Here is a 25,250-nt window from a genome sequence, read left to right as displayed (position 1 = left end):
TTGTAGACTCATAAAGCAACATAAATGCATTGGCAAATGTTAATAATACATGTGCTATTTAGAATTATAAACTGAAGATAGTGCAGTGGGTAATGAAACATGAAACAACCCACAAATTGTTCTCCGATGCAAAATTGACAAGTCCTGTCAAACAATATATCAAACTTGCTGAAAGGTGGTGGAGGGTCATATTGAAATTACAAAACCAACCAGCATTTACAATTTCATAGAGTTTGGAGCTGCAAAAGTTTTGGGCATGTTCTCTTTGAATTTTGTGGCAACTTTTTAGGCAGCATAATGATGGAGATGGACTGCATGGGGATCTCTCAACATAGATAACAATAAAGATTTAGCTGTTTGATTTACGACTCTTCTTTTCCTCAATGCCTGACTGAGAGAAACGGTCTCTTAGGAGCTGGAGAACTTCTTCTATCCTAACATCTTTAACTGCCAATAGCACCATGGCATGATAAAGTACATCTGCCATCTCAGAGGCTGTGCGGAACTTATCTTCATTCTCCTCCAATGTTCGGCATAACTCATCTGCCTCTTCCCTGCAAAAGGTTTTAGATTCCACTCAACATAAGAAACTCCATAAGTTTCTGAAGTTAAGGATTATCTTAAACGTTGGGGCACAAGGGTTGCAATTTGGTTGGATGCTTCACCTCAACCCGAAGCAAACTGATCCAACTCACCTTTAAGACAGGTTTTTTATAAGACTCCACCTTTAAGACAGGTTGGGTAGTGCCTTAGGCAACTTGACCCAAACAGCCAACCCAAGCCCTAAAATAACAGCACAAGTTTAAGCATGCACTGATGTGTCTAAGGTCCTCAAAACTTGAGATGTATTGTTCAGTAGAGAGGATCCATCAAGAAGGGGCTAAACCATAAATCACCTCACAAGGTGACATTATTTACTGGGTTTTTAAACAGTTCAAATAAAATGTCTCTCCATTGCAATAATGTCTCAAACTTATTCTCGGATAAACAAATTGCCATGGTAAGACACACTGTATATGGAATACATCACGTCACAAGTTATGGGACCCAGACTGGCTACAGGTCCTATGGCCCCAGATCTAGGCCTTTTTCTAAGGAAAAAAGACTATTAAACTAGTGGATATATAACCATGTAAAAGTGTAATTTGTAATGTATAGGTGTAGAAAATAAGTATAATACCGTATTTTGGAGCAGAGCAACTTATTGTCAAGCAATAACCGTTTTGTCCATGATGGCTTTCCATTTTCCGATTTTCCTATGTCCAATTTACGCATGGAGATTGTAGACTCTAATGAGTATAAAGTGGTTGACGCCAACCTATTATCTTCAACCTGTTGCATATGATCCACTGAAAACCTAAATGTTTATTACTCAACAGCAAATAAAGTAATTAAAGCCTAAATGTGTATCATCCATCAGCTCCCCAGACCTCTAAAAAATACATATATCACTTTACCAAATCTTGCATCATGGCCTGACACCTACATTCTCTCTCAAAAAAAAAGGGTACAGAATTCAAGAATGCATACCTTTGGATGCTGTAAGAAATCAGAAACTGGTGTATAGTAGCATGTTTCCGCTCCTGTGTGACATGTAGGACCATCAGGCTTCCCAAGATAAATTATCTGAAATAAGATTTCAAGTAAACCCCTGTCCAGATTTAAAGAAAAAAAAAAAGCTGATTCAAGTTTAAGCTCCAAAATTCAGTTCTTGAGAATCATACTGAATCACGATCACAGTCAAGAAAAATTTCATGAACATTAATAAAGTTCATGGATGTCTCCCCCTTCGTCCATAATGTTGACCGTGAACGGCTGTAGAATGTAGCCTTCTGAGATGAAATTGTTTTAGCCAGTGCATCCCTGTTTGCAAAACCTTGCATCAGGATAGCTCCTGTGTCTATGTCTTGGGCAATCGCCACTGCCAAGCCTTTGCCATCCCATTTAATGCTGTCCAGTAATGTATTAACCTGTAAGATTTCCAATTAAAAAACTAAGATTTATTTCATTAATGTAGGCAAATAAATAAACTTCAAAATCCATATATCTGCATTCTTAACATTAGAATGTCATAACTCATATGGCCCATTCAAATATCAAGTTAGACAATTAACTGGTCATACAACTTGTACAGCACAAAAGAAAATATCCATGATCAATCTTAATAATTTAATCATATTCAAAGCCAACGTTGTGCCTCTAAAAAAAGAAATTTGCTTGACAGTTCAAGACTAAATATGGAAGAATAAAATGAAGATCCTAAAGAAACACCAATTTTGTAATACCCAAGAAAAAAAACACTAAGGTTAATAATGGGAGAATGAGTGTTGTAGGAGGGGACCTGTTTGAAATTTCTTTTGAGGGGGGGGGCACTACTTAGCAAAAAGGAAAAATATGCTTACAAAAGAAAACCTTATTTCTTTAGCTAATGCAAGAAGTCTTTCATCTTTTCTCTTTTCAGACCTAAGAGAAAGTGAAGACAATCCATTATTGGAGAATCAAGGAGGGGTTTTATCTCAGTGATTTTTGGCACCAAACCACTCTTTTGGTAAGTCTTTTTCTCCCTTGGATTTTTGTTTTTTGTTTTCTTGTGTATTAAACTTAAAATTAGGATTTTTGCCGGATGATCATTTTTCGGCCAAATGATCATTTTTCATTTTTCTAGCTGTTTGACAGTTTGCCTAGGTGGCAAATCAGTGATCTCTCACTCATGGCTTCGTCAAATGATAGAACTAAACCTACAGTAATTGTGCAATCAGATTTCATGACTTCTCAATCAACTACAGTGAAACTCAATGGTACTAATTATATCCCATGGGCCAAGCCGGTTGAATTACCTCTCATTGCAAGAGGCAAATTGAAGTACATCAAGGAGGGTCCATTGAAAAGTGAATCAGAAGGGTACAATGAATGGGTACAAGAGAATGCCCAAATTATGACATCACTTTGGAATAGTATGGAGAATCACATTAGTGTAAACCTTATGTTTCTAGACACGGCCAAGGAGATTTGGGACCATGCCAAGCAATTGTACTCTAGACAAGACAATGTCACAAGAATTTACCAGTTGTACCAAGACTATTTTTCTCTTCAACAAGGGGATAAAAGTGTTGAAGATACTATGCTTCTCTAAAAAGCTTAAGGAATGAGCTCAATGTTTATCAACCTTTATCCACTGATTTGAAGACTCAACAAGAACTGTGAGAACATCTAGATGTAACAAGATTTTTATTTGGGTTGAGGTTTAAATTTGAACCGGTGTGGGCCCAAATCTTAGGGAGCAGTGATCTTCCATTTTTGTTTGAGGTTTTCTCCCACATAAGGAGAGCCTCAAATCCACATAGTGATCATCCCCCACCTTTAGAGAGATCAACCATGGTGGTTTCCAGAGGAGGTTTTCCTGGTAGACATATGCGTGGTAGAGTTGGAGGAAATGTGAGGGGTGTTGGTCGTGGTCTCAGAGGTGCACGAGGTGGTAGAGAGTTTGGTGGTGCAACGAGTGGTGGTGGTCATAGTGGTAGTGGTTGTGGTTCAGCCCGTGAGTGCTCACATTGTGGACGAGAAGGTCACACAGTCAACTTTTGTTATGATCTTCATGGCCCCCCATCTTCCTAGGCTAACCAAGCAATGGTGGAAGATGATTTTGGGAGTCTTAGTGTGACTAAAGATGCTCCCACTTCCAATGTTGGCAAGGATAAAGACACAATCTCTATGCCACATGAGTATGAAAAGCTTCGCCAGTCTACCTCTTCTAGTTCTGCCACTGCTACACTTGTAAAGTCAAGTACTACTTGTCTTGCTTCTAGTTCTTCACCTTCACCCTGGGTAATTGATTCTAGAGCTTCAGACCACATGGCTGGCTCCTCATATATGTTTTTGTATCCTTGCTACCACCTTCTACCTCTCAAACTGTTACCTTAGCTGATGATTCTTCTTCTGCTATTACTAATATCGGTAATGTGTCTCTTGGTTCTAACTTTAGTTTATGCTTGGTTTTTTATGTTCCTAAGTTTCCTTTTAATCTCTTGTCTGTAAGTAAGCTTACTCAAACCCGTCATTGTTCAATAACATTTTATCCTTCATATTGTGTCTTTTAGGATCTTGAGATGGGAAAAACAATTGGTGGCAGTTGTGAAGTTGGAGGACTGTACTACTTGGATGATCATGGTCCTTAGAAGGACCTTCATTCCTCTCTTACACCACATCAGTGGCATTGTCGTCTTAGTCATCCTTATGTGTTTTGGAAAAGCAAGTCCAAACCTTAGAGTCTGTAACTCAGCTAGATTGTGAGTCATGTCAGTTGAGTAAACATCATAAAGTGTCTTGTGTTCCTAAGAATGATAAGAGAGACCCGAGTCCTTTGGCTTTAGTCCACTCAGATGTTTGGGGTCCTAGTCATGTGTCATCTTATAATGGATTCAGATATTTTGTAACATTTATTGATGACTATTCAAGAATGACATGGATTTACTTAATGAATGATCGTTCAGAATTGTTCTCTATTTTTCTATCTTTTCATGCTAAGATAAGGAATCAGTTTGGTGTACGCATTAAATGGTTTCGTTCAAATAATGCCAAGGAATACTTTCATAATAATTTTCAGTCTTATTTTGACTCTCATGGTATTATACATCAGTACTCATGTGCATACACTTCTCAGCAAAATGGTGTGGCTGAGAGGAAAAATCGCCATGTGATTGAAACTACACCTCACCTTTGTCTCTTCCTCCTCGTATGTTTGGTTGTATGTGTTTTGTTCACAAATTGGGTCCAGGCCATGATAAACTTGACTCCAAAGCTATTAGATGTGTTTTTCTTCTTTACTCTCGTATTCAAAAAGGTTACAAATGCTATCATCCTAATTTATGGGAAGTTTTTATTGCTCCAGATGTTACCTTCTTTGAGAGTTTACCCTATTTCTCTGGATGTGAACCTTCTCCTTCTATTCCTCTTCCTTCTGAATCTAGTGATGTCTTTATTCCCTTGCCTACTATGGAGGAGCCTATTCAACCATTGAAAGAGTGTACCCTAGACGTAATAGACAACCAGAATTGTCGCCAGTAGTTGATCCTACTCCAACTTCTGACATGCCACCAGAGTCTTTGTCGTTGACAGATCCACCATCCTCAAATCTTGATCTTCCTATTGCTCTTCATAAAGGTAAGCATATTTGCACAAATCACCCCCTTTCTCGATGTCTCCTTTGCTCACTTGTCTTCTTCACATCAACGTTTCATTTCCCTTCTATCATCTATTTCTCTACCGTGTTTTCTACAAGAAGCCCTCTCATCTCCTAACTAGAAGAAGGCGATGGATGAAGAATTTCATGCTCTTCAGTCTAATAATACTTGGGATCTCACTTCCTTACCACCTGGGAAGCAGGCCGTTGGTTGTCAATGGACGGTTGTCAATAGGTATATACAGTTAAACACCGTCAAAATGGCAGCATTGAGCGATTCCAAGCTCGACTTATTGCAAAGGGGTGTACTCAGGACTAGGAATGGCAAAAATCCCCATCCCCGTCCCCCTGGGGATCCCCACTCCCTATGATTTTTTATAATGCCAACCATTTTGTTTTTGTTTTTATTTTATTTATTAAAAATAAAAATAAAAATAAAATAATTAAAAATTACAATCATATTAGAAAAGATTCAAACATATTTAACTATATTATTTTTAAAAATATTAATATATAGGTGCATGTATAGATATATACATATATAAATGTATCTGTACATATATACATATATTAGTGGGGATCCTACGGGGTGAGGAGTGCTCTCCCCGTCCACGCCCCATTCGGGGCAGATCCCCACAGGGATTGGGGAAATGGGGAAAATTGCCATCCCTACTCAGGCCTATGGTGTGGACTATTCAGAAACCTTCTCTCCTGTGGCTAAAATAGGTTCTTACAATTGCTCATTTCTTTAACTACCCACTTTGGTTGGCCCCTATTTCAGCTTGATGTCAAAAATGAATTTCTCCATGGTGATCTTCAAGAGAAGATATATATGGAGCAACCTCCTAGGTATGTTGCTTAGGGGGAGCCAGGAAAGGTGTGTCGATTGAAGAAAGCTATCTATGGGCTAAAGCAATCACCACGAGCATGGTTCGGTCATTTTAGTAGTGTGGTGCAAAATTTTGGCTTGAAACAATGCAGTGTTGATCACTTTGTGTTTAGTAGAGACTCATCATCTAGGAAAATCATTCTAGCAATGTATATTGATGATATTGTTCTCACTGACAATGATACACATGGAATTGATGAATTGAAACAGTTCCTACAACAACACTTTCAAACTAAAGATCTAGGAACCTTGAAGTACTTTCTTCGAATTGAGGTAGCTCGATTGAAGTGGGGAATCTCCCTGTTCCAAAGAAAGCATGTTTTAGATATGTTGGATGAAAATGGATTGTTAGGATCCAAGCCAGTTGAAACTCCCATGGATCCCAATGTGAAGATGATTGATAATTAAGGGGAACCATTAGAATACCCTACAAGGTATCGAGATTATTAGGCAAGTTAATCTATCTTACCATCACTAGGCCAGACATCTCTTTTAGTGTTGGAGTCCTTAGTCAATTCATGCAGAATCCAACAACTACTCATTGGGATGGTGTTATGAGGGTGTTGAAGTATCTAAAGGGTGCTCCTGATCAAGGGCTTTTGTATAAGAAAGGGGGAGATATGTCTCTGGTAGGGTACTCATATGCATATTGGGCAAGGTTTCCAATGGATAGGAAGTCCACTACAGGTTATTGTACTTTCTTGTGCGAAAATCTCGTTACTTGAAAGAGCAAGAAGCAGAACGTAGTTGCTAGGAGTAGTGTTGAAGCTTAATACATGGCAATGGCCCATGCTACCTGTGAGTTAGTCTAGTTGAAGCATCTTCTTCAAGAGATGAATATCACAATTTGTCAGCCCATTAAATTGTTTTGTGACAACCGAGTTGCAACACATATTGCTTCTAATCCAGTGTTTCATGAAAGGACTAAACACATTGAAGTTGATTGCCATTTCGTGAGAGAAAGTGACAAGTGGAGAGGTTGTTACTCCCTATGTTATATTTGAAGGCCAAGTAGTTGATATTTTTACTAAAAGTGTGAGTCACTCAAGGATGGACTATATTTGTAACAAGCTGGAACTTTGTTAGAAGTAGTTAACAAGGGCAGTATTGTCTTTTCATGCTATTCTTTCTCTCTTATATCTGTTGTAATTTTCCTAAGGGTATTGTAGTCATTTCAGCTTTAATAGAATACTAATACAACCTGGGTCGACAGTAAGGAGAAGTGAATAGATTTCTCCTTTCTAGTCTTCCTTCTTTTCTTCTCTTTCCTTTCTCTTTCTTTCTTCTACCCTTTTCTTCACCTTTTCTTACTTTATTAAAGTTGGAACATTCTTTATTTAGCTATGTTGTTATTCTTATTATAAATTCCTTTGTAAGACTCATGTATGGATTGATGTATCTGTTATATTATAATAATATAAGACTCTCTAGACCCTGTCATTGGGGATGAATACGATGGCATCTTGGACTAGTCCATTTTGAATTTGAGCCCTCACCACAGAGCATATATGTGGTCCCTTATCACTGGGGTGAAAGTGGTCATAGTCTACTCTTGTGAAATTGCTATGTGACTCTGAATTTGAATTTGAATATATCGAGATCAGTCCATGACATGTGTTCTTATAATTTTGTAAACTATTAGAAAGTTTGATTTTTTTTTGAGTATGTAAAGATTATTCTCTAGGATGGATTAAGTTGTTTAAAACTTATCTTGTGAATATTATGTGAATTTTATGAATTATTTAATGTTATTAGTATCTTTTTTTGCATGCTTGGTCCAACTGGGAAGATGAAATGTTACTTAATGAGGGTTGTACTCATTATTCCTAGTTCTCTTCCATTTCAGGTGATGAAGAAGAATAACTACTCTACGGGATTGCTTGAGAGAGAGAGAGAGAGAGCGTGCTAGTACGGATTTATTTACATTAGAACTTGTAGTAGATTTATCAGTTGGATTTTAGATTTATTATTATTTTTTTTTTTTGTAGAGAGGAGTTTTCACTAAGGCCTTAGACATTTGATGGAACTCAAGTTATTAGAAATTAGGTGATTTTACATTTACTTTACAATTTGTTTTTATTTGAAGTTTATTGTTAAAATTTTGGATTTTGATTGTAAGCAAGTAAAGCCTTACATGCCAGTAAGCATGTGGCATTGTCTCATGCCTAACCTTTGTTGGGGGTGTGACAAATTTTCCGGCTTCAACAGCTAAGAATGTTAAGTTTTCCGATACTTATGGCCATGTGTATCGCGCAATAAGACTCTGAGCAACAATTGATTCAAAGGCTGACACAAAATTATACAATCAGTTTGATTCACGAGTAGAGCATGCACATGTGAATCATTTGATCCTTTAACCCACATTAGGTACTTCCCCATGGTAAAAAGGATGATATAAAAATGCAACCTCCGGATCCTTCAGCAATTCCTACTAAATTCCACGAAATTTCAATTTAGCAGAGGAAACATAGCTTAAAAAATGGATATGTAGAATCGATTAACGCTCGAGTAACCATAGAGTGCAGATCATCGAGCACCAAAAGATACCAGAAAGAGAAAACCTGCAGAAATATCGTGATACCATCCTTCAGCTTTCTCTCCCTTCTTTATTCCAGACATGTAGAGGCCCCTACAATTTAACAGATATCTCTTCTGTAGGCACCTGGACTATGTCTGGTAACTAACAATGGAAGACTTGAAAATAGAAACATACCAGTGCAACTATGAAACCCATATCAGGACCAAGTTTAGCATTAAAGGGCTGCTTGGACACATTGGGCGACATATGACGAATCATTAGAGCATTTATCCCTTGGACTCTGTTGGCCAACCCTTTTCTTTATGGGGGGTTGACTTAGTCGCTATATTAATCAAAATAGAAACTCCTTGGATATTCAGCTTCAGCCATCGAAATGAGCGCAAAGAAACTCTTGCTTTTGAAACATAAATCGAAAAAGAAAAATATGGGATGAGCTAGGGGAAGATAATAAGGACCATAGATCGAACAAGCAATGTAAAATCAAAACCCTAACGAATAAAATGAAAATGGAGAGAGTAGTTTCTGGGTTGGAAGTACCTTTGATTGGAGGAAGATTTCTTTCTCTGGTTTCTGAGCAGATACACAGACTAAGCGACAGCTTTTCTTGTAGTTGAAGTTGGGGGAATATTTACCAGGAAATACCAGAGACGGTAGACGAGTATAAGCTGCCATGAAAGACAATAGAAGGGTTTCGGCGGGAGGGAGTGAGTCGTAGGACCGAGGGGGTTATTTATTGGGTATATAGTATATATACACTCCTTGTTCGTTATGGCCAATTTGGAGGCGCGGGATCAAACCTGCGGAACCTCTGTGTAGCCACTAGCAGTAGCTACAGTGTTTTGTGGTTAGTAAATCTGAACTCATACTCATAATTAACATACTGCATACCGAACATCCAACTCATGGAAGCATGACTTGTATCCTTCGGCCTTCCCGGCCGAGCTCTCCCGTCTCGCTTTCAATGTCTCAATGATGTGAGGGGAGCTCGGGCTCGCCGGGTGTAATCCTTTTTGTTCTTTTCTTTTTTAATAAATAAATTTTCCTCTTAAAAAAAATAAAGGAAGTTTTCTTAAACTACCTTATGTTTTAGCTAATTGACTAACTTTGATTATTGTTTAATGCTACCCCTATAGCCCTATTGTTTCAGAAAAATTATCATTATCATTAAAATATTAATGGAATGGTTGAAATGCCCGTTTAGCCCTTAGGTCAAATCCTTGGTCTATCTTCACCACCCAAGTCCAAACCTGGGTTCCTTGATCTAAGATACAGTGGGCAGCTATGGAGGAGCTTTGAATAGATATAGATGCATATCTGAGCAAAGAGCTACCATGTACCTGTACTAGTTTCAACTTTCAAAGCCAACACAACATCGACCTCTCTCTCTCTCTCCTTAAATCATTACTTCCTTCAAAACTGCCCAGATCCAGGTATCAAAACATGCTACTTCCTCTTTGGCTCATTCATTCCAAATAACTCCACATGAGATGTAAAGATCAAAGCAAAAAATGAATGCTTGATCTGCTACTGCCTAGATTCAGTTGATGTCGGACTCATTTCAGTACCTAGTTGGGCTGCTCTACTACTGCACTCTCATTGAGATCACCCTGTCGATGTTTAGGTACTTCCTCCACTTGAAGAAGCACAAATAGGGGTACTACTACCTGTCAGCCAGGCCGAACACCAAGGTGCTTATTGGGGCTCCCTCTTCCATTAAACACTGGAAAGAGGGTTTCTTCATTGTGAAGTGCCGAGGAGGTTGGTCGTTCTCCTCTCCCTGTCTGTTTTAAGGACCAAGGATAAGGGTCCTTCCCATATTGAGTTGTCGGAGGAGGAGATAGTTGCTATGAGGAGGATAGTGCGAGTGCACATCGGGAACTACACATCGTCTCGATTGCTGATTTCGGCTGGGCTGATGTGCCCTTCAGTCGATCAATCCTAGTCTGGTTCGTGGGCTGCATGATCTTCTCTTTTTTTATGAGCTTGTCTAACTTTGTGGTGAATTATGCAAATTCGGATATAGCTGGTGCTGAGGAGTGAGCTCGGTGTATAAAGGTCACGGCCACGAGGAAGGCATAGGTAGCTAGAACCTTAGGCGCGTAGCTCGAAGCCGTGGAGCTTCAATGCCACTCGATGGAATGCATGCCTCAGTAGGGGAAGAGGCCGAGATCGATAGAGGAGGTCGTGGTGGTTGACTCCGAGGAAGCCACAACCCAACTCGGGCGGTCCTCATCGTAGAGGGGGGACGCTTTGGAACACGCTTCGGCCAAGGGCTTAATGGGTGTATATGTGCCTCAATGGTTGATTCAGTTGGAAGACACCCTTGAGACGAAAGGGGTGGTCGAGAAGATTGCCTTGGGTGTGATGCTCCCCAATATTAGGAAGGAAGCTAATAGCCACACCAGCAACTTCTTAGAGAGCGTGACTCTTCATCAAGTCATGGCGGTGAGTGCGACTTTACTTGTTCTTCCTTGTTTCTCTTCTTTTGTTCTAACTATTCAATGTCTTGCAGTCGGTTTGTTTGGTCATCGTCCTTGTCAACCGCCTCCATGAGTTGGTTGAGTTGAAGCGTGGCATTGAGGAGAGGGACGAAATTGTCCGTAAGATGAAGGGTTGCGCCCACGATCTCAAGGAGGTGCGATATGTGCTGAGGAGGGGGTTCGAGGAGGTCGAGGCGAAGATTGCTCGGGCAAAGGAGGAGGGTGTTTCTAAGTATAGGGCTTGAGAGGCTCATCAGAACGAACTGGATGACTATGCTACTGACTCCTGACAGGAGGAATTCACTCTTTATCAGCGGAGAGTGATGCGTCAGTTCTCGAAGGTGGCCGAAATTGTTTAGGGATTCAACCCATTTGATGTCGAAGAGCCTAATGGTGGATATGTTGTTGCCAATTCCTAGGAGTGAGCCAAGGATTCCCCAATGGATAGTTGATGCACTGTCTCCCTCTTTTTTTTTTTTTGTATACAGCTCGGTATGTTGAGCTTGCAATCATTGCATCAACTCTTTTCATTAATGGAAGTTTGGCCTTTCTACTGAGCACTTCTTGTGTTTTCTTCCTAAGTTGTTGGGCTTTGGAGTTAGGTTGGTCGGTAGGGAGTGTAGGTCATGCTTTTGTGCTAGGCTCTTAGGTTAGTAGGAGTTTTGGATTTGACGCTGTGGTTGGGATCTTTGGCCCAATGACCTCAATCTTGTACTGGTCGAAGTCTTCGATCTTTGTTGGTTGAGATCTTTGTCTTAGTGGCCTCGGTCTTATGCTGGTCGGGGTCTTAGTCTTCGATGGCCGAGGTCTTGGTTTTGATGCTAGATGGTCGGGATTTTCGACTTCATGGTATCAATCTCATGCTGGCCTCGGTCTTTAGTCTTCATTGCTGAGGTCTCTGGCTTAGTGGCTTTGGTCTTATGCTAGCCAAGATCTTCGGCCTTCACTATTCGAAGTCTTTGGCCTTGTTGTGTTGGTCTTATGCTGGCTGAGGTCTTTGGCTTTAATTCTTGCCAACCGAGGTCTTTGGATTAGTGGCCTCAGTCTTATGCTGATCAAGGTGCTTCCAAGTTCTCAATGTTGTAGGGGAGCTCGGTGGCACCTGGTCTTGGAGGGCTTCACACTCTTTGGTTGGGCTAGCGGTGTCATCTGTTAGCTCTACTTTGATTGCAAGTTAGGTGGGTGTGCAAAGTTCGATGGCCATCCTCTTGCCATTATGTAGAGGGGATGTCGTTCACGCGGTGCCCGTCGGGGATTTATTCTTGCCTCGACCATTTGTGGTTGGTCAGGTCTTTTGTGAGTTTGCTGTCACACTACGATCATTGGTCAACCCGGAGTTCCACTGTTGGAGTTCGGCGGGGCCATGCATGGGTGTTTGGTCGTTTGTGCTTGAAGAGGATTCTTTATTTATTGAATTTGTAGAGTCCGGTCGTCGTTAGTGGTCGGCATAGATTGTCATTGGTACATTTTAGTCCTAGAATTCCAGCTCTTCAGGGTAGATCTTTTGCGTCTTTGTTTCCCCTTATAAGGGTTGTTCCGCCCGAGATGACGGTGATAACCCCGATTAGGGGAGCTCGGGCTGGGGGCTCGTCGGCATGGTGCAACTCTTCTTTAGGTTTATAATCTTTGACGTCGATGAATCCACGAAGATATCTGCATCGAACGAAGTCTTCTAGGTGGTGACGAAGATCGTGGCAGCTCTCAGTGTCGTGGCCATGGTCTCGGTGGAAGTCGCAAAACTTGTCTTGATTTCTCTTGTTGCCCTAGGTTTTCATCTTCTCGGGCCACTTGACAAAGCTACGGTCGCGGATTTGCATTAGTATGTGAGCCCACGGAGCATTGAGTGGAGTGAAGTGGTGATACATCGGCGAAGGGGTCCTTGGTCTATGGTTAGGTTGGCAATCTAGTCTCTTGGTGTCTCGGTCTGGTCTTCAATCGCCATGGTCTCTGTGCTTTCGGTCGTGCTGGTCTTCATCCTCCTTGCGCAATGCTTGGGCTTCTTCAGCATTCATATATTTTTGTGTGTGCTTCATGAACGCGATTAGGTTGGGTGGAGGGTTCTTTTGCAAAGAGAAGCTGAACATCAAGAAGCACAGTCTACTCATGATGAACATCATTGCTACTGACTGGTCTAGAGCTTGGACCTGGAGGACTTCAGCGTTGAACCTCGCCAAGTATTCCCTCAAGGTCTCTCCTTTCCTTTGTCACACTTGCATGGGACTGGCCGACATCTTCCAATGGCTTTAGTTGGCGATGAACTGCACTAGGAACCACGTCTCCAGCTGTTCCCAGGAAGATATGGATCGCGAAGGAAGGGAGGCGTATTAGGTTTTGGCGACTCTACCAAGGGTGGTGATGAAGGCCTTGCACATGAGGCCCTCGGAGGAACCGCATAGAATCATTATCACCTTGAACCCTTCAATACAGTCGTTTGGGTCTAAGGCCCCATCATACTTCTCGAACTGAGGAGGTTGCTATCTGGCTGGGGGAAGCTCGCTGACGATTTGTTGGACGAAGACAGGCTCTTTTGTGGGCTGTTGACTGTGACTTTGCTTTGTCTGTTGGGGTGCCGGAGGGGTCGCACTGCAGTTTGCTTAGCTGCGTTCCATCTCGGCCAATCATTGTTGCAGGTCCCTGATTTCAACGTCCCTTCCTGTCAGTGCTGCATTGATAAACTTCTCTTCTTTTGGAGCCGTTTGCTGATCTTGGACTGAACTAGATTCGGCTATCGAGGATGGGGGCTACTGCACGTGCTAGTTGAGTCATTCTCGCACTAGAACCCTTGAGCTAGAGTGATGTGATTTAATGTAGGCATTGCGTGCACACTCGTAGTCGAGCTGGGCCCTGTGTTGACTTGTATGGCACCTTTTGGGGTCCTTGGTGCAAAGGTAGGCCGTGGTAGGCACCAGTGCGGCAAGGCGAGTGGCTTGGGGGCGTGAGCTGGTTTCCCAACATTTCCATCATGCCCAAGATATGGTTGACCTTTTGCTTCATGGTGAGGAACTGTGTGGGGTCGACTATAATCTGATGTTGGGGCTCCCAAGGCAAAGAGTTGTGAAGTGAGTGGGATCCCCGAGATGGGAAACGAGCTCCAGAGTAGTTGGGTGTGTTTTTAGGCATGGTTGCTTTAAGTGCACGAAAAGGGGTTTGGAAAATGACTTTGTGTATGTTTCCCACAAATGGCGCCAATCTAATGTTGTCCGATCTGGGGTGTTCCGACCTGAGGACACAATCAGATAGTCTTGCCAACTGGACGAAACCAAGGTGGAAGGATAAAGCCGTGCACTGAGATCTGTAACCAAGAAAAAGGTCAGAGGCCCGAGTGTCGTTACTCAAGAGGTACTTTGATGTTCAAGTTAGTTGAACAGAGAAAGATGTGGTCGGGCTGAGTAGGGTAAGATAATCACTAGTCCAGGCCGAGGAGATAGTATAAAGAGGTGTTTCAAAGGGTGCTCTTTAAAAAAGTCCCTTACCTCGAGCGGGGAATACCTATTTATAGTTGGGTGTCCGTGTCCCAAATGGATAGGGTTTCCGAGGTTATCGAGATGAGGGCGTCTGCCAAGGTCTTCGGGAAGTGTCCTCTTCCTCAACGGAGTCTACTTCCTTGTCCGTGCTGGACACTCCTTAGTTGTGCTCATCCATTACGTGTGGTGTCAATGTTGTTTGAAAGAGGGGCCGACAACGGAGATAGCCACATGGCTTCCTTGGTCGGCTCAACCATCAATCGAACAATAAGACAAGGCGGGGAAGATAAGTTCAAGCTGACAAAAATGAATAATCCCATACCTTTGCTTTAGAATTCCTTGTTAGACTTCACAAACCCAACAACTAATGCCTGAGGCAAGGCATGAAGCCATTCCTCCTACCCAAGACCACAGTCTCTAGAATTCCCATTGTCCCAATAAAGATTGGTGGTGGTATGGTTTCAAAACCGCTACTAAGAGACAGGAAGAGGCACACAACAACACCCCTCCAAGCAATGCACAAATTAGATCGAAAATAGAAAAGAACGTGAATACATGACAAAGAAAAAAATGAAATAAAAGGAAAAGAAAAACAAACAAATCAAATTTAAATAAAAAAAAAGTTGGAAACAACCACCGCCTTTAGCCGCCACCACCCAGCAATCACCAAGAAACTATGTAAAGAGGCCAAACTTGAAAATCCATTGACATTGTCGTCGTTACATGCTGCCACCGCCTCCACTGCCACCACCATGGAGACCAAGACGGACAAAACCATAACAAAAAAGAGGAAAAACCATAAAAAAAAAGACAGAGAGAGGTGGAGGGGGAAAGAAAGGGAGGAAGAGATGGAGAGAGGCAGATGATAGACGAAAAGTGGGAAGAAGTAGGGGTGAGCATAATTCGGTTAAAACCGAATAATCGAACCGAAAATTTTGATTTCGGTTTTTTTGGTTTTTGGTTAAATCGGTTCGGTTATTTTGGTTTTTGGAATTAGAATTTTCACTAACCGAATTAACCAAACTTTTTATTATTATATATAATATATAATATATAATATATAATATGTAATATGTAATATAACATTTTGCTTCAGACCTCTAACCTTGTAGGGAACTTTCCTTCAAAGGAGGTGTGGGGTAGCCTTGTACCCCCTAAAATTCAGGCCTTTTGTTGGGAAGTGGTACTCCCAAAAATCAACACCTTGGATTTATTGCAGAAAAAGAGGTTAAATATGTGCCTTTCCCCCCATGTTTGTTGCCTCTGTTTGGGTTCTAGTGAGACAATTTCACATTTATTAATCTCACGTCCCTTTGTGTTCTTTATTTGGTCTTGGTTCTCTTCTCTCTTTGGCTACAGGTGGACTCCCTCCTCAAGCGTGGTGAACCTCTTTGATCCAACTTTTTACATGCAACCAACGGTTCATGGAAGGATTATGTGGAGAGCCTCTAGAGCTGCTGTATTGTGGTCAATGTGGGAGGAAAGAAATAATAGGATCTTTAAAGGCAGATGTAGATCCAAGGAAGAGGTTGTAGAAGGAATAACTACTAAGGTTATCAATTGGTTGAAATCCTGTGATCATTTTAAGGATTTCTCAGTTGAAGACATTTATAGAAGTTGGGGTATTGTGACATCTACTACTACTTCCAAAGCTATGATACAGGAAGTTTGGCCCCCACCGACACAACAAAGGGTGAAACTGAACTTTGATGGAAGCTCTATAGGTAATCCGGGCCCATCTGGTATAGGAGGTGTTTTCAGAGATAATGAAGGCAAGATAATGGCTTTGTTTTCAGGTCCAATAAGAATTGGAGATTCCTTAAGAGCGGAAATCTTGGCACTACATCAAGGTGTAAAACTGGCCAAATAGTTGGGGCTACAACAGATTGAGATAGAGGGAGACTCCAAGTTGGTAATTGGGTGGATGCAATCAGGGCAGCTAGGAATTTGGCAATATAGACAGCTAATAAGGGAAATTCTTAGCATAACAAGGGACTGCAAGGGAGAGTCTTTTTTTGGTAGTGCTGTAATGTTTGATGTTTATTGGATCAACCTTTTCTAATAAGGGTTGAATTCTGTATTTCAGGTTAATTTATCTCTAATGAAATCGTTTCTGATAAAAAAAATATGTAATATGTAATATATAATATATTTATATATTAATATATAATATACTGAAATTCGATTTCATAATATATATTTTATAATATATAATATATAATACACATTATAATATATATAATAAAGTATATATTATTAAAATTCGGTTTTAATCGAAATAACCGAAAACCGAACTGAAAATCTCGGTTTTGGTTATTTTGGTTTTTCTAAATTTCGGTTTCAGTTTTTATTTTTTTAGTTCGGTTTTTAAAATTTCGATTTATTCGGTTTGGTTTTTAATCGAATAAACCGAATGCTCACCCCTAGGAAGAAGGAAGAGAGGGAAGTGATTATAGGGGAGGGAGAAAGATATGTATGGACAAGTGTCGAATATGTAAGAAAAATAGACAAAAATATGAATATGTGTCCTGCCATGCAATGAAGAATTGTACATGAAACTACAGTAAATGGCATGGCTTCTTTCTATTGATAGGGACATAAATTTTTCTGTCAGATAAGGTAGAGGATGTGAATTCTTGATAGAGATCTCACCACTCGGGATTTCCTACTCACTTTTCCTACCTATTCTCTACCCGCTGTGAATTGGAGCCACACATCTCTATTATGAATAATATATATATATATATATAGTAAGTATGCATGTGTTTTGTATGTGGCAATTCTAGCTAGATGATGATAATTATAATAATAATATATCCATAATCTTTTATAAATTTTATGTATTTTTTATTTTTTTTCAAGTCTCTTTGACAGTCCTACTTGCTTGGCTAGACTCTTTTTTTTGTAGTGTTTTATCTTTTTGGTGTATCTTTTTTGTTCATTTATTAAAAAATGTAAGATTTAAATAGAAGGAATTGAATGAGGTGGAAAGTAGTAGTTCAATTTATAATTTAAACCTTACAATTAAATAAGGACTAAATTCAAAAATGAGTATTTTAGTTACTATATAAACCGGACTAGAATGGATGGTTGAACCGTTTGGCCCAAGAACCGGTCAAGTCATAGGTTCCATTTTGGCCCTGGCTGTTATTTTACAAAGAACCGTTAAAATTGTTAGAGAACCACTGACCCAACCAATTTAACCATTAAAATGTTCGACCTAGTTAATGGTTCTCAAGCTGCTTTCAAACTAATTCCAAATTTGTTATCTGTTTTAAAATAGAAATTAGAAAAAATTTGAAAAAATAAGCTTTCATATCTCATAGTCTTGTTCGATTATTCACAATGTCCAAAATTAGTTAGGGTTTTTAGTTTTTCCATTTTGATTTTGAGTTTTTTTTTTCATTTCTTTGATTCTTTTTAAGTTGTAACAACAAAAGAATTGCAATTCTAATGAAAAAAATCAAAAAGTTGAAGGCAAGAGATGAGAGATTAAACACCAATCTTCTATTAAAATCTAATATACACCAATGAAGTAAATGATCTGGGACTTAAGAGAGATGAGAGAGATGTAAGAAGAGGGAAACACTATTGTAGCGGCTATCTCCTTTATTCATTCTATCTCCCTCTATGAACTTTCCAATCTATGGATAAAATATGATAAATAGCAATATTATGAAGACAATAAACCCATTGTTACGTTTCCACATCAAAGTGAAGTATAGCACTTAACTCCTTTTTATTTTATTTAATGCCTATTGGTGTTCCAAAAGTACCTTTTCGGAGTCCTGGAGAGGAAGATGCAGTTTGGGTTCATACATGGAGATAGCCGCCGGTGGTGGTTTCTTCTTCGCCTCCAGCCGAATAGCTAGCTATTTGAGCTTAGCTCACCAAGGCAGTACAAGACTCGAGTCAAAAGCTCGTAAGTTCAAGCTCGGCTCGACTTAAGCTTAACTTGAGAAAAATATTTTATAAAAATAAAAAAATTATATATATAAAATATTTTTATTCGGTATTTAAAAAATTAAGAATTCTATTAATTAATTATTATTATATATATAAATAAAATAAAATATTTTTATTATATATTATTATTATTATTATTATTATTATTATTATTATTATTATTATTATTATTATTATTATTATTATTATTATTATTATTATTATTATTATTATTATTATTATTACTACTACTACTACTACTACTACTACTACTACTACTACTACCATTACTATTATTGTATGTATGTAGCTATTCTAGCTCAGCTCATGAGCCTCACGAATCGAGCTTTATTAGGCTCGAGCTCGGCTTGAAGCTCCAATTGAAACTGAGTTGAGCCGAGCTCGAATAGCTTGTGAAGAGCTCGACTCATGGCCACCCCTACCTCCTTCTCAAACTTTCAACTCTCCTCTCATAATAATGTATATATACAGTGGACTTTGACTCGCTAGCCAAGAAATTAAAAGCCAAAATGATTCCGTTTTTGGGTTGGTTTTTAAAACCTTGATTTTATCAAAAGAAAGTTTCACAATCTTATTCATATTTTTAATAGTAGTGTAAACATATAATTATAGATGTGTTCAATTTTTTTCTGTATTTTTTTTGTATTTTTTGTGTGTAAAAATAATTTTGATATGTCACACTTATTTTTTGTTTAATATGACAAATACATGATATTATACATGTGTCGATTGCTTTTTATTTGCAAAATTTATGTATTTTTAAAATTTTATTATTTATTTATGACAATAAAGGTTAACGCATTTAACCCAAAAGTTGAACTGTTTACTATTAGTTTTTATATTTCATTTTTGGGCAATTCTAAATTATGTATTTCATTTCTATTATGATTAAAAATAATTCTTATTTATTACACTTATTTTTTATTTTGATTAATAAAAAATATCATAAATGTGTCTAATTTTGTGTAATTTTCTATATTTATTTCTATTTTAAAATTTTATTACCTAACTATGAATTTATAAGTTGACCAATTTGATTAAGATTGTTGAATTGCTTAGCCACCACTTGGATAAAGAATGATTTTATTTTTTAGTCGGTTTTAAAATTATCGGTTTATATTGTTAAAATATTGTCATAGATCTAATTAGTAACATTTATAAGTGAAAGTAACTTAGAAATATAGGATTTAATAAGAAAAAATGGAATTTAATACCTTAAATATAAGAGTTAATGAGAGGGGATTAAATGAGCTAGAAAATAATAATTGAAGTTACATTTTCAAACATTACAATTAGAGATGGATTAAATACACAAATATAACCATTATGTAGCCATTAAAGCTGTTATTAAAGCTATAATAAAATGACTTTTATACCCTTTCTCAAACAAAAAAATAAATGGCAATTTTAGTCCAAAAAAATTTCACATTGCATCTACACTTATATATATATATATTATGTGTGTGTATATGTATATTTTAATTATATTGTGGGTTTTTAATGCTATCATGCTGATTGATGATTATCATGAGATTGCTTAAGTTTGTTATGAATTTTCTATGTGGGCCCCACTTATTAGATGCAGGAGAGGGTTGCTTAACCCTTCCCTCCCCCATTTGAATCTTATTCGGACTAATATAGTCAATGCCTGCGCTTTAAAATATTGTAAAACGTTAAATGATTTTAACATCATTCTTAAAAATCCTATTTCCATAAATAAACTGATGGGTGGCAGCGACTTCAATTCATCCAATTAAACTGTTTCCGGACGCACACAATGAGCCCTCAAATCATTTATCAACACCTCAAATCATGAATATTGCAATATCTTTTGTATTTGTATGTATGATATTCATAATTATAAAACATGTTCACGTGCTTCCTCTCTTATGAGAGAGAGAGAGAGATTTGACCCATAAATGCATAGTTGGCCCCACTCCCTACTTCACAGTTGATAGTAGATAAAAAATCCAGTTTCAAAAATTTCCCCGAGTTCCCTCAAGTCCTTGATATTTGGCTTTAGGGGGGCTTTTCATTTCAATACCTAAAGCCAAACGCGCCCTGTTAATGGCCACTGCCTGCGCTACATCGTTTCTCAGTCCTGCAATTCCTTTGACAACTAAGAAGAACATTAGAACAACCAAAACCAAAAGCAGAACTTGCCACGTCAGCCCTCGGATATCCCTGCAGCAGCAACGGTCTCCAAACTTGAACGTCCTCACAACCATCTCCAGGCTGCTATGGGGCAAATCCCTTCCGCCTCAACTCCTCATCTCCACCGTCCGCACGACTTGGAACGCCACTTGGCATCTAATGATGAAACAGCTCGCTCCTTCTGATCCCTCTGGCTCCTACACTCGACCTGCCAGCAAATTCCGCATCAACTCCGATTCATCTCTTTTTTCCCGCCTGAAACCAGGCACCCTCCACCTGTTTGTAGGATTGCCTTGCCCGTGGGCTCACCGGACCTTAATTGTTAGAGCTCTCAAAGGCCTCGAAGAAGCTGTGCCCATTTCGGTGGCTTCTCCTGGCATCGATGGCGCTTGGGAATTTCATGAATTCCGCACTGGCAACGCCAATGATCTTATGCCAAGTGTCAATAACATCAATCGATGCAAGACTCTGAAAGAGGTTTATGGGCTGCAGCGAGAGGGTTACGATGGACGAGCATCAGTTCCAATGCTTTGGGACGTTGAAAGAAAAGAAGTATTGTGTAATGAGAGCTACGATATCATCGAATTGTTCAATTCGGGTTTTAACGGAGCAGTGGGTAATTCAAGTGTGGATCTTTCGCCGCCATCGTTGAAGGGTCAGATTGAAGAATGGAATCGTATAATTTACCCCAATGTGAATAATGGGGTCTACAGGTAATGTATGATTTTTCAGTATTTGCAACGGCCCAAATTGTTATTGTTATTGTCATTGTCATTGTCATTGTATACAGTCCATCTGACGATATTCCCAAAACACAGATGTGGATTTGCGCAGAGCCAAGAAGCGTATGACACTGCAGTGAAACAGTTATTTAGTACACTGGACATGCTGGATGATCATCTGGCCAGTTCTCGGTACTTATGTGGAGATGCGCTTACACTTGCTGATATTTGCCTGTTCACTACTTTAATTCGGTTTGACCTTGCCTATAATGTTCTCTTCAAATGCACAAAGAAAAAGTTGCTGGAGTATCCCAATCTCCATGGATATATGTGCGACATATATCAAGTATGCACCCCCTGACCAGTTTCAATTAATTGTTTTTGTTTGTCCATCTTCTATTTTTCTTTTGGGGTGGATAAGCTGGATCCTAACAGATGTTCTCTTGGGGTTGCCTTGTGGTTTCTCAATCATAGGAGCTATAGACTTGGGTCTTTTTTGTCTGTCTTGACTTGGAAATTTCTTCACTTAAGTTAAAAGCACATATAGATGTATAATAACTTTTGGCAAACTACTTTGTGATTTGGCATTTTAGTGCAATAGGAGAGATCGTGTATTGACATGTCCTGCCCACATAGTAAGATGATTTTCTTCTTGAAAATATAAAACTATAAAACAAAAGGATGCCCAAATATGGAACCATTTTCAAGATTTTGATGATAGTTATGGCATAACTTCTTTTTCACTTCAGTAGAAATTAGTAAACGTATAAAATACTTAGCTCAAAACTATTTGAAGGTTTACATACTGAAGCATGTAAGCTCACATCATAATTTAAAGGGAACTTAGGTGGAACTGAACCTTAAAGGGCAATGTTAATCATTCATTGTCAAAGCTTCTGGGACTTGAGTGCAATTGTACGGTTAGATATACAGTTATGCACAGAAGCATAAGCTTTGTTAGAACCTTCACAAATTAATTAACCCCCCCGGTTCTTTGCTTTTATCTCTTTTTTTGTCATTTTTGCACGATGTCTTCACTTTTTACACTAGTATATCCTTTTTTTCCCATTAGACCCTTCAGTGAGCCAATATAGTTCTTTGCTTGCATAATTGCATAATGTCTGTCTTTAATAACCACATTAACATCCTTAACAGGTCCGATGATTTTAAAGTTGAAGTTTCTTTTTAATTTTGAGTAGTGTATTCATGTCCTATCTGCTAACTCCCTTTTGCAGATTCCAAAGGTCGCAGAAACCTGCAACCTTGAAGAAATTATGAATGGTTATTACAAGATTCTTTTCCCACTGAATCCAGGCAGCATTCGACCAATCATTCCTACTGGTTGTGAACATGAAGTACTCTCTAAACCCCACAATAGAGAGTCACTGTCACCGGTTAATAAACATGCTGAAGTTCATGTTTAATAAATGTGACCTTGTTTGTGCAGTTCAGATGGGTAAGTTCACATTCCTGTATGTTGGTATATACTTCTTTTTCTAATTTTCTCTTCACCCCATTTATCTATATATATTATATATATTATATATATATATATCATTTAATCTTATGTAGTCTAGAATATTAGTGGCAATGTCAAACTACAAGATAGTGCCCAGTTGAACTATGTATTCCTCTTGCATGAATGGACATATTAGATACTCATTCCTGTGACATTCTAATCAGCAAATGGTGATAGCAGGATTCTATGGGGTATGATCTATCCTTACAGAATAAGAGGCCAAGTAATCTTAGTATCCCGCACTTCTAAACTGTAAACACACAAATATTCAAACCATTTTTCTGCAATATAGAGCAAAAACTTGGTGCATGTATTGGACAATCTGACCATTTTTTCCATGAAAAAAGTATATGCATAATGAAAAAAAAATTACGAAGAGAAGAAGGGAAAAATAGAGAAGCATGTAGTTATCGAGTGCAACAGCTGGGATGAATCATACCATGTTAAGATCTGGATACAGTATGATACGACATTGGGAGTATATCACAGGGATATGGCATTATAAACCTAAATACTGGATGTCCACACATTCCTCTGTTTCACATCAGGAAAACTGTGGTTATTAAAGAAACCTATGGGGGTTATACATTAGCCTGTACTTTTCCTTAAGAATTGCCTAGAATTAAACATCATAATGTTTTATGTTAGAGAACTATGCCAAACCAATATATCAAGTGATCATAATCGGTATTGTGGGCCATTGCTATCAATTTGGCTTTTGGCATATCACAAAAATTTGGTGCAGGAAAAGTTCATGTTTTGTTCATTTTTAAAGATAAAAATTTGGTAAAAACAATAAAATATATATTTGTCTATAATATGTTTTAACTTTAAAAATTTGGCATCTTTTATAGGTAATTTGTTATAAATTTACTAGTTTTATGCATATATCATAAAACATAAAATTATGTATTTGTATCCCCAAATTTTTACCAGCCAAGTTATTAATAAATTGTTCAGAAAATTGCTAACAATGGTGTAGACTCCTCCAACCACAAAGGAACCCAAAAAGAAAAGAAAGTTGTGGGTTCACAACATTTTTGTTATACATTGTTGAACAGACTTCATCATATTTGTGTTGGTCCATCCCATCCTAGTTTGGATTTAGACTGCAACATCTGAGAACTGTTTCGAGCTAATTCTAACTCAATAAATAAAAAGATGTATCTTTCTTCTCCTTTTTTTCCTTAAGAATAAAAACAGAGTCACCCACGTGACATGTAGGAACACTCACCACTATACTATATTACTATGATGCGTAAGAATTGAGATAACATGGGTTTTGTTTAACTATTAAGCTACTTTCAATTTAAACAAATGTTACTATCCAAATGTTTAACCAGGAAATTGAAAAACAAAATAAAGAAAAAAATGATCCTTATAATTTATATTTCTAAGTATTAATAAGATTTTTTAAAATACTGAGTTTTCGATTCTCCTGTCCATATCCGCCCTGTGCTCCACCATTCATTAGTTTTCTACAAGTAATATTTACAGTTGAAACTTTCATCAAATTGTAAAGGGAGCTGGGTTCACTTGTAATATGCACTATTGTGTAATATGCTTAAATCTAAATTAATGAAATCAATTGTTTTACTAAGAAAATGTAATCTTATGTTTAACTGTCTAGATATGGGGGTTTATTCTGTCAATATTACTAATTTGCCACATTGAAGATTCATTTCCTTGGTGCCAAGTCTACATTAGACACCTACATATTAGTATTTTTTTGATAAATAGCTACATATTAGTATATTACAGAACACGCCAGTGATAAATAATATTGCTGTTTGATAACAGCTGAAGATGCTGAACTGAAGAATTGGGATCTGTTCCTGACAGCCACATTCCACTGTGTATTGGGAACATCTCCCATGAATAATAATAACATACAAGAACGGGAGATGTTCTTATTGTGCGGATGGTACATGATGTAAGGTTGGCGTGAGGAGCGCTCTGTGAAGAGAAGATCTGAACTCAAACTGAAAGGCTTATCACTTTGTTTTTAGTGAATAAGATTTTTTAAGGGTTTGGGGGTTCTTTAATAGCTGAAACTGAAGTTGGGTAGACCACTATATCCTTATTTAATTATTTTAACAACTAAAAGAAAAAGCAATAAGTCTTTTAGTTCAACAACTTCAGCTGTTATCAAACGGCTATCACACCAAAACTACTATCGATTCAGTCCAAAAACCGAACAAAGGATAAAAGTGCATGTGTGGCATGGTGGAATGGCCAAAATTCTTCCACCCACATCCATAGACTGTTGCTATTACTGTATCTGCCATTGCCAATATGCTCTAATTTTTTAAATACATTCTCTCTTATTAATTTCTAT

General features: G+C 38.4%; 2 protein-coding genes across 4 annotated transcripts; one reads left to right on the top strand and one right to left on the bottom strand.

The window, feature by feature from the left end:
• On the bottom strand, positions 1 to 9,580 carry LOC104602782 (histidine biosynthesis bifunctional protein hisIE, chloroplastic-like). Of its 2 annotated transcripts, XM_088894877.1 has the most exons (6): positions 9,145 to 9,548; positions 8,782 to 9,001; positions 1,725 to 1,970; positions 1,531 to 1,626; positions 1,181 to 1,332; positions 1 to 554 (listed from the first exon to the last, which is right to left on the bottom strand). In XM_088894877.1, exons 2-6 carry the CDS (start codon positions 8,863 to 8,865, stop codon positions 350 to 352), a joined length of 783 nt encoding a protein of 260 aa, XP_088751003.1. In that variant the 5' UTR covers positions 8,866 to 9,001; positions 9,145 to 9,548; the 3' UTR covers positions 1 to 349. The 2 variants fall into 2 exon arrangements, with proteins under 2 accessions (XP_088751003.1, XP_010264898.1); XM_010266596.3 differs by lacking the exon at positions 8,782 to 9,001 and having other exon boundaries at positions 9,145 to 9,580.
• A 10,883-nt stretch (positions 9,581 to 20,463) lies between these two features.
• LOC104602781 (Glutathione S-transferase family protein) lies at positions 20,464 to 25,024 on the top strand. 2 transcript variants are annotated; one of them, XM_010266595.3, is made up of 4 exons: positions 20,464 to 21,384; positions 21,490 to 21,739; positions 22,629 to 22,849; positions 24,713 to 25,024. In XM_010266595.3, exons 1-3 carry the CDS (start codon positions 20,585 to 20,587, stop codon positions 22,815 to 22,817), a joined length of 1,239 nt encoding a protein of 412 aa, XP_010264897.1. In that variant the 5' UTR covers positions 20,464 to 20,584; the 3' UTR covers positions 22,818 to 22,849; positions 24,713 to 25,024. The 2 variants fall into 2 exon arrangements, with proteins under 2 accessions (XP_010264897.1, XP_010264895.1); XM_010266593.3 differs by lacking the exon at positions 24,713 to 25,024 and having other exon boundaries at positions 20,465 to 21,384; positions 22,629 to 23,064.
• Positions 25,025 to 25,250: the final 226 nt, after the last annotated feature.

This window comes from Nelumbo nucifera, chromosome 1 (assembly GCF_055504915.1).
Source record: "Nelumbo nucifera cultivar China Antique chromosome 1, China Antique-T2T, whole genome shotgun sequence".
Taxonomy (NCBI): Eukaryota; Viridiplantae; Streptophyta; class Magnoliopsida; order Proteales; family Nelumbonaceae; genus Nelumbo; species Nelumbo nucifera.
Note: the sequence above shows the minus strand (reverse complement) of the source record. Positions and strands in the feature narration are given on the sequence as shown.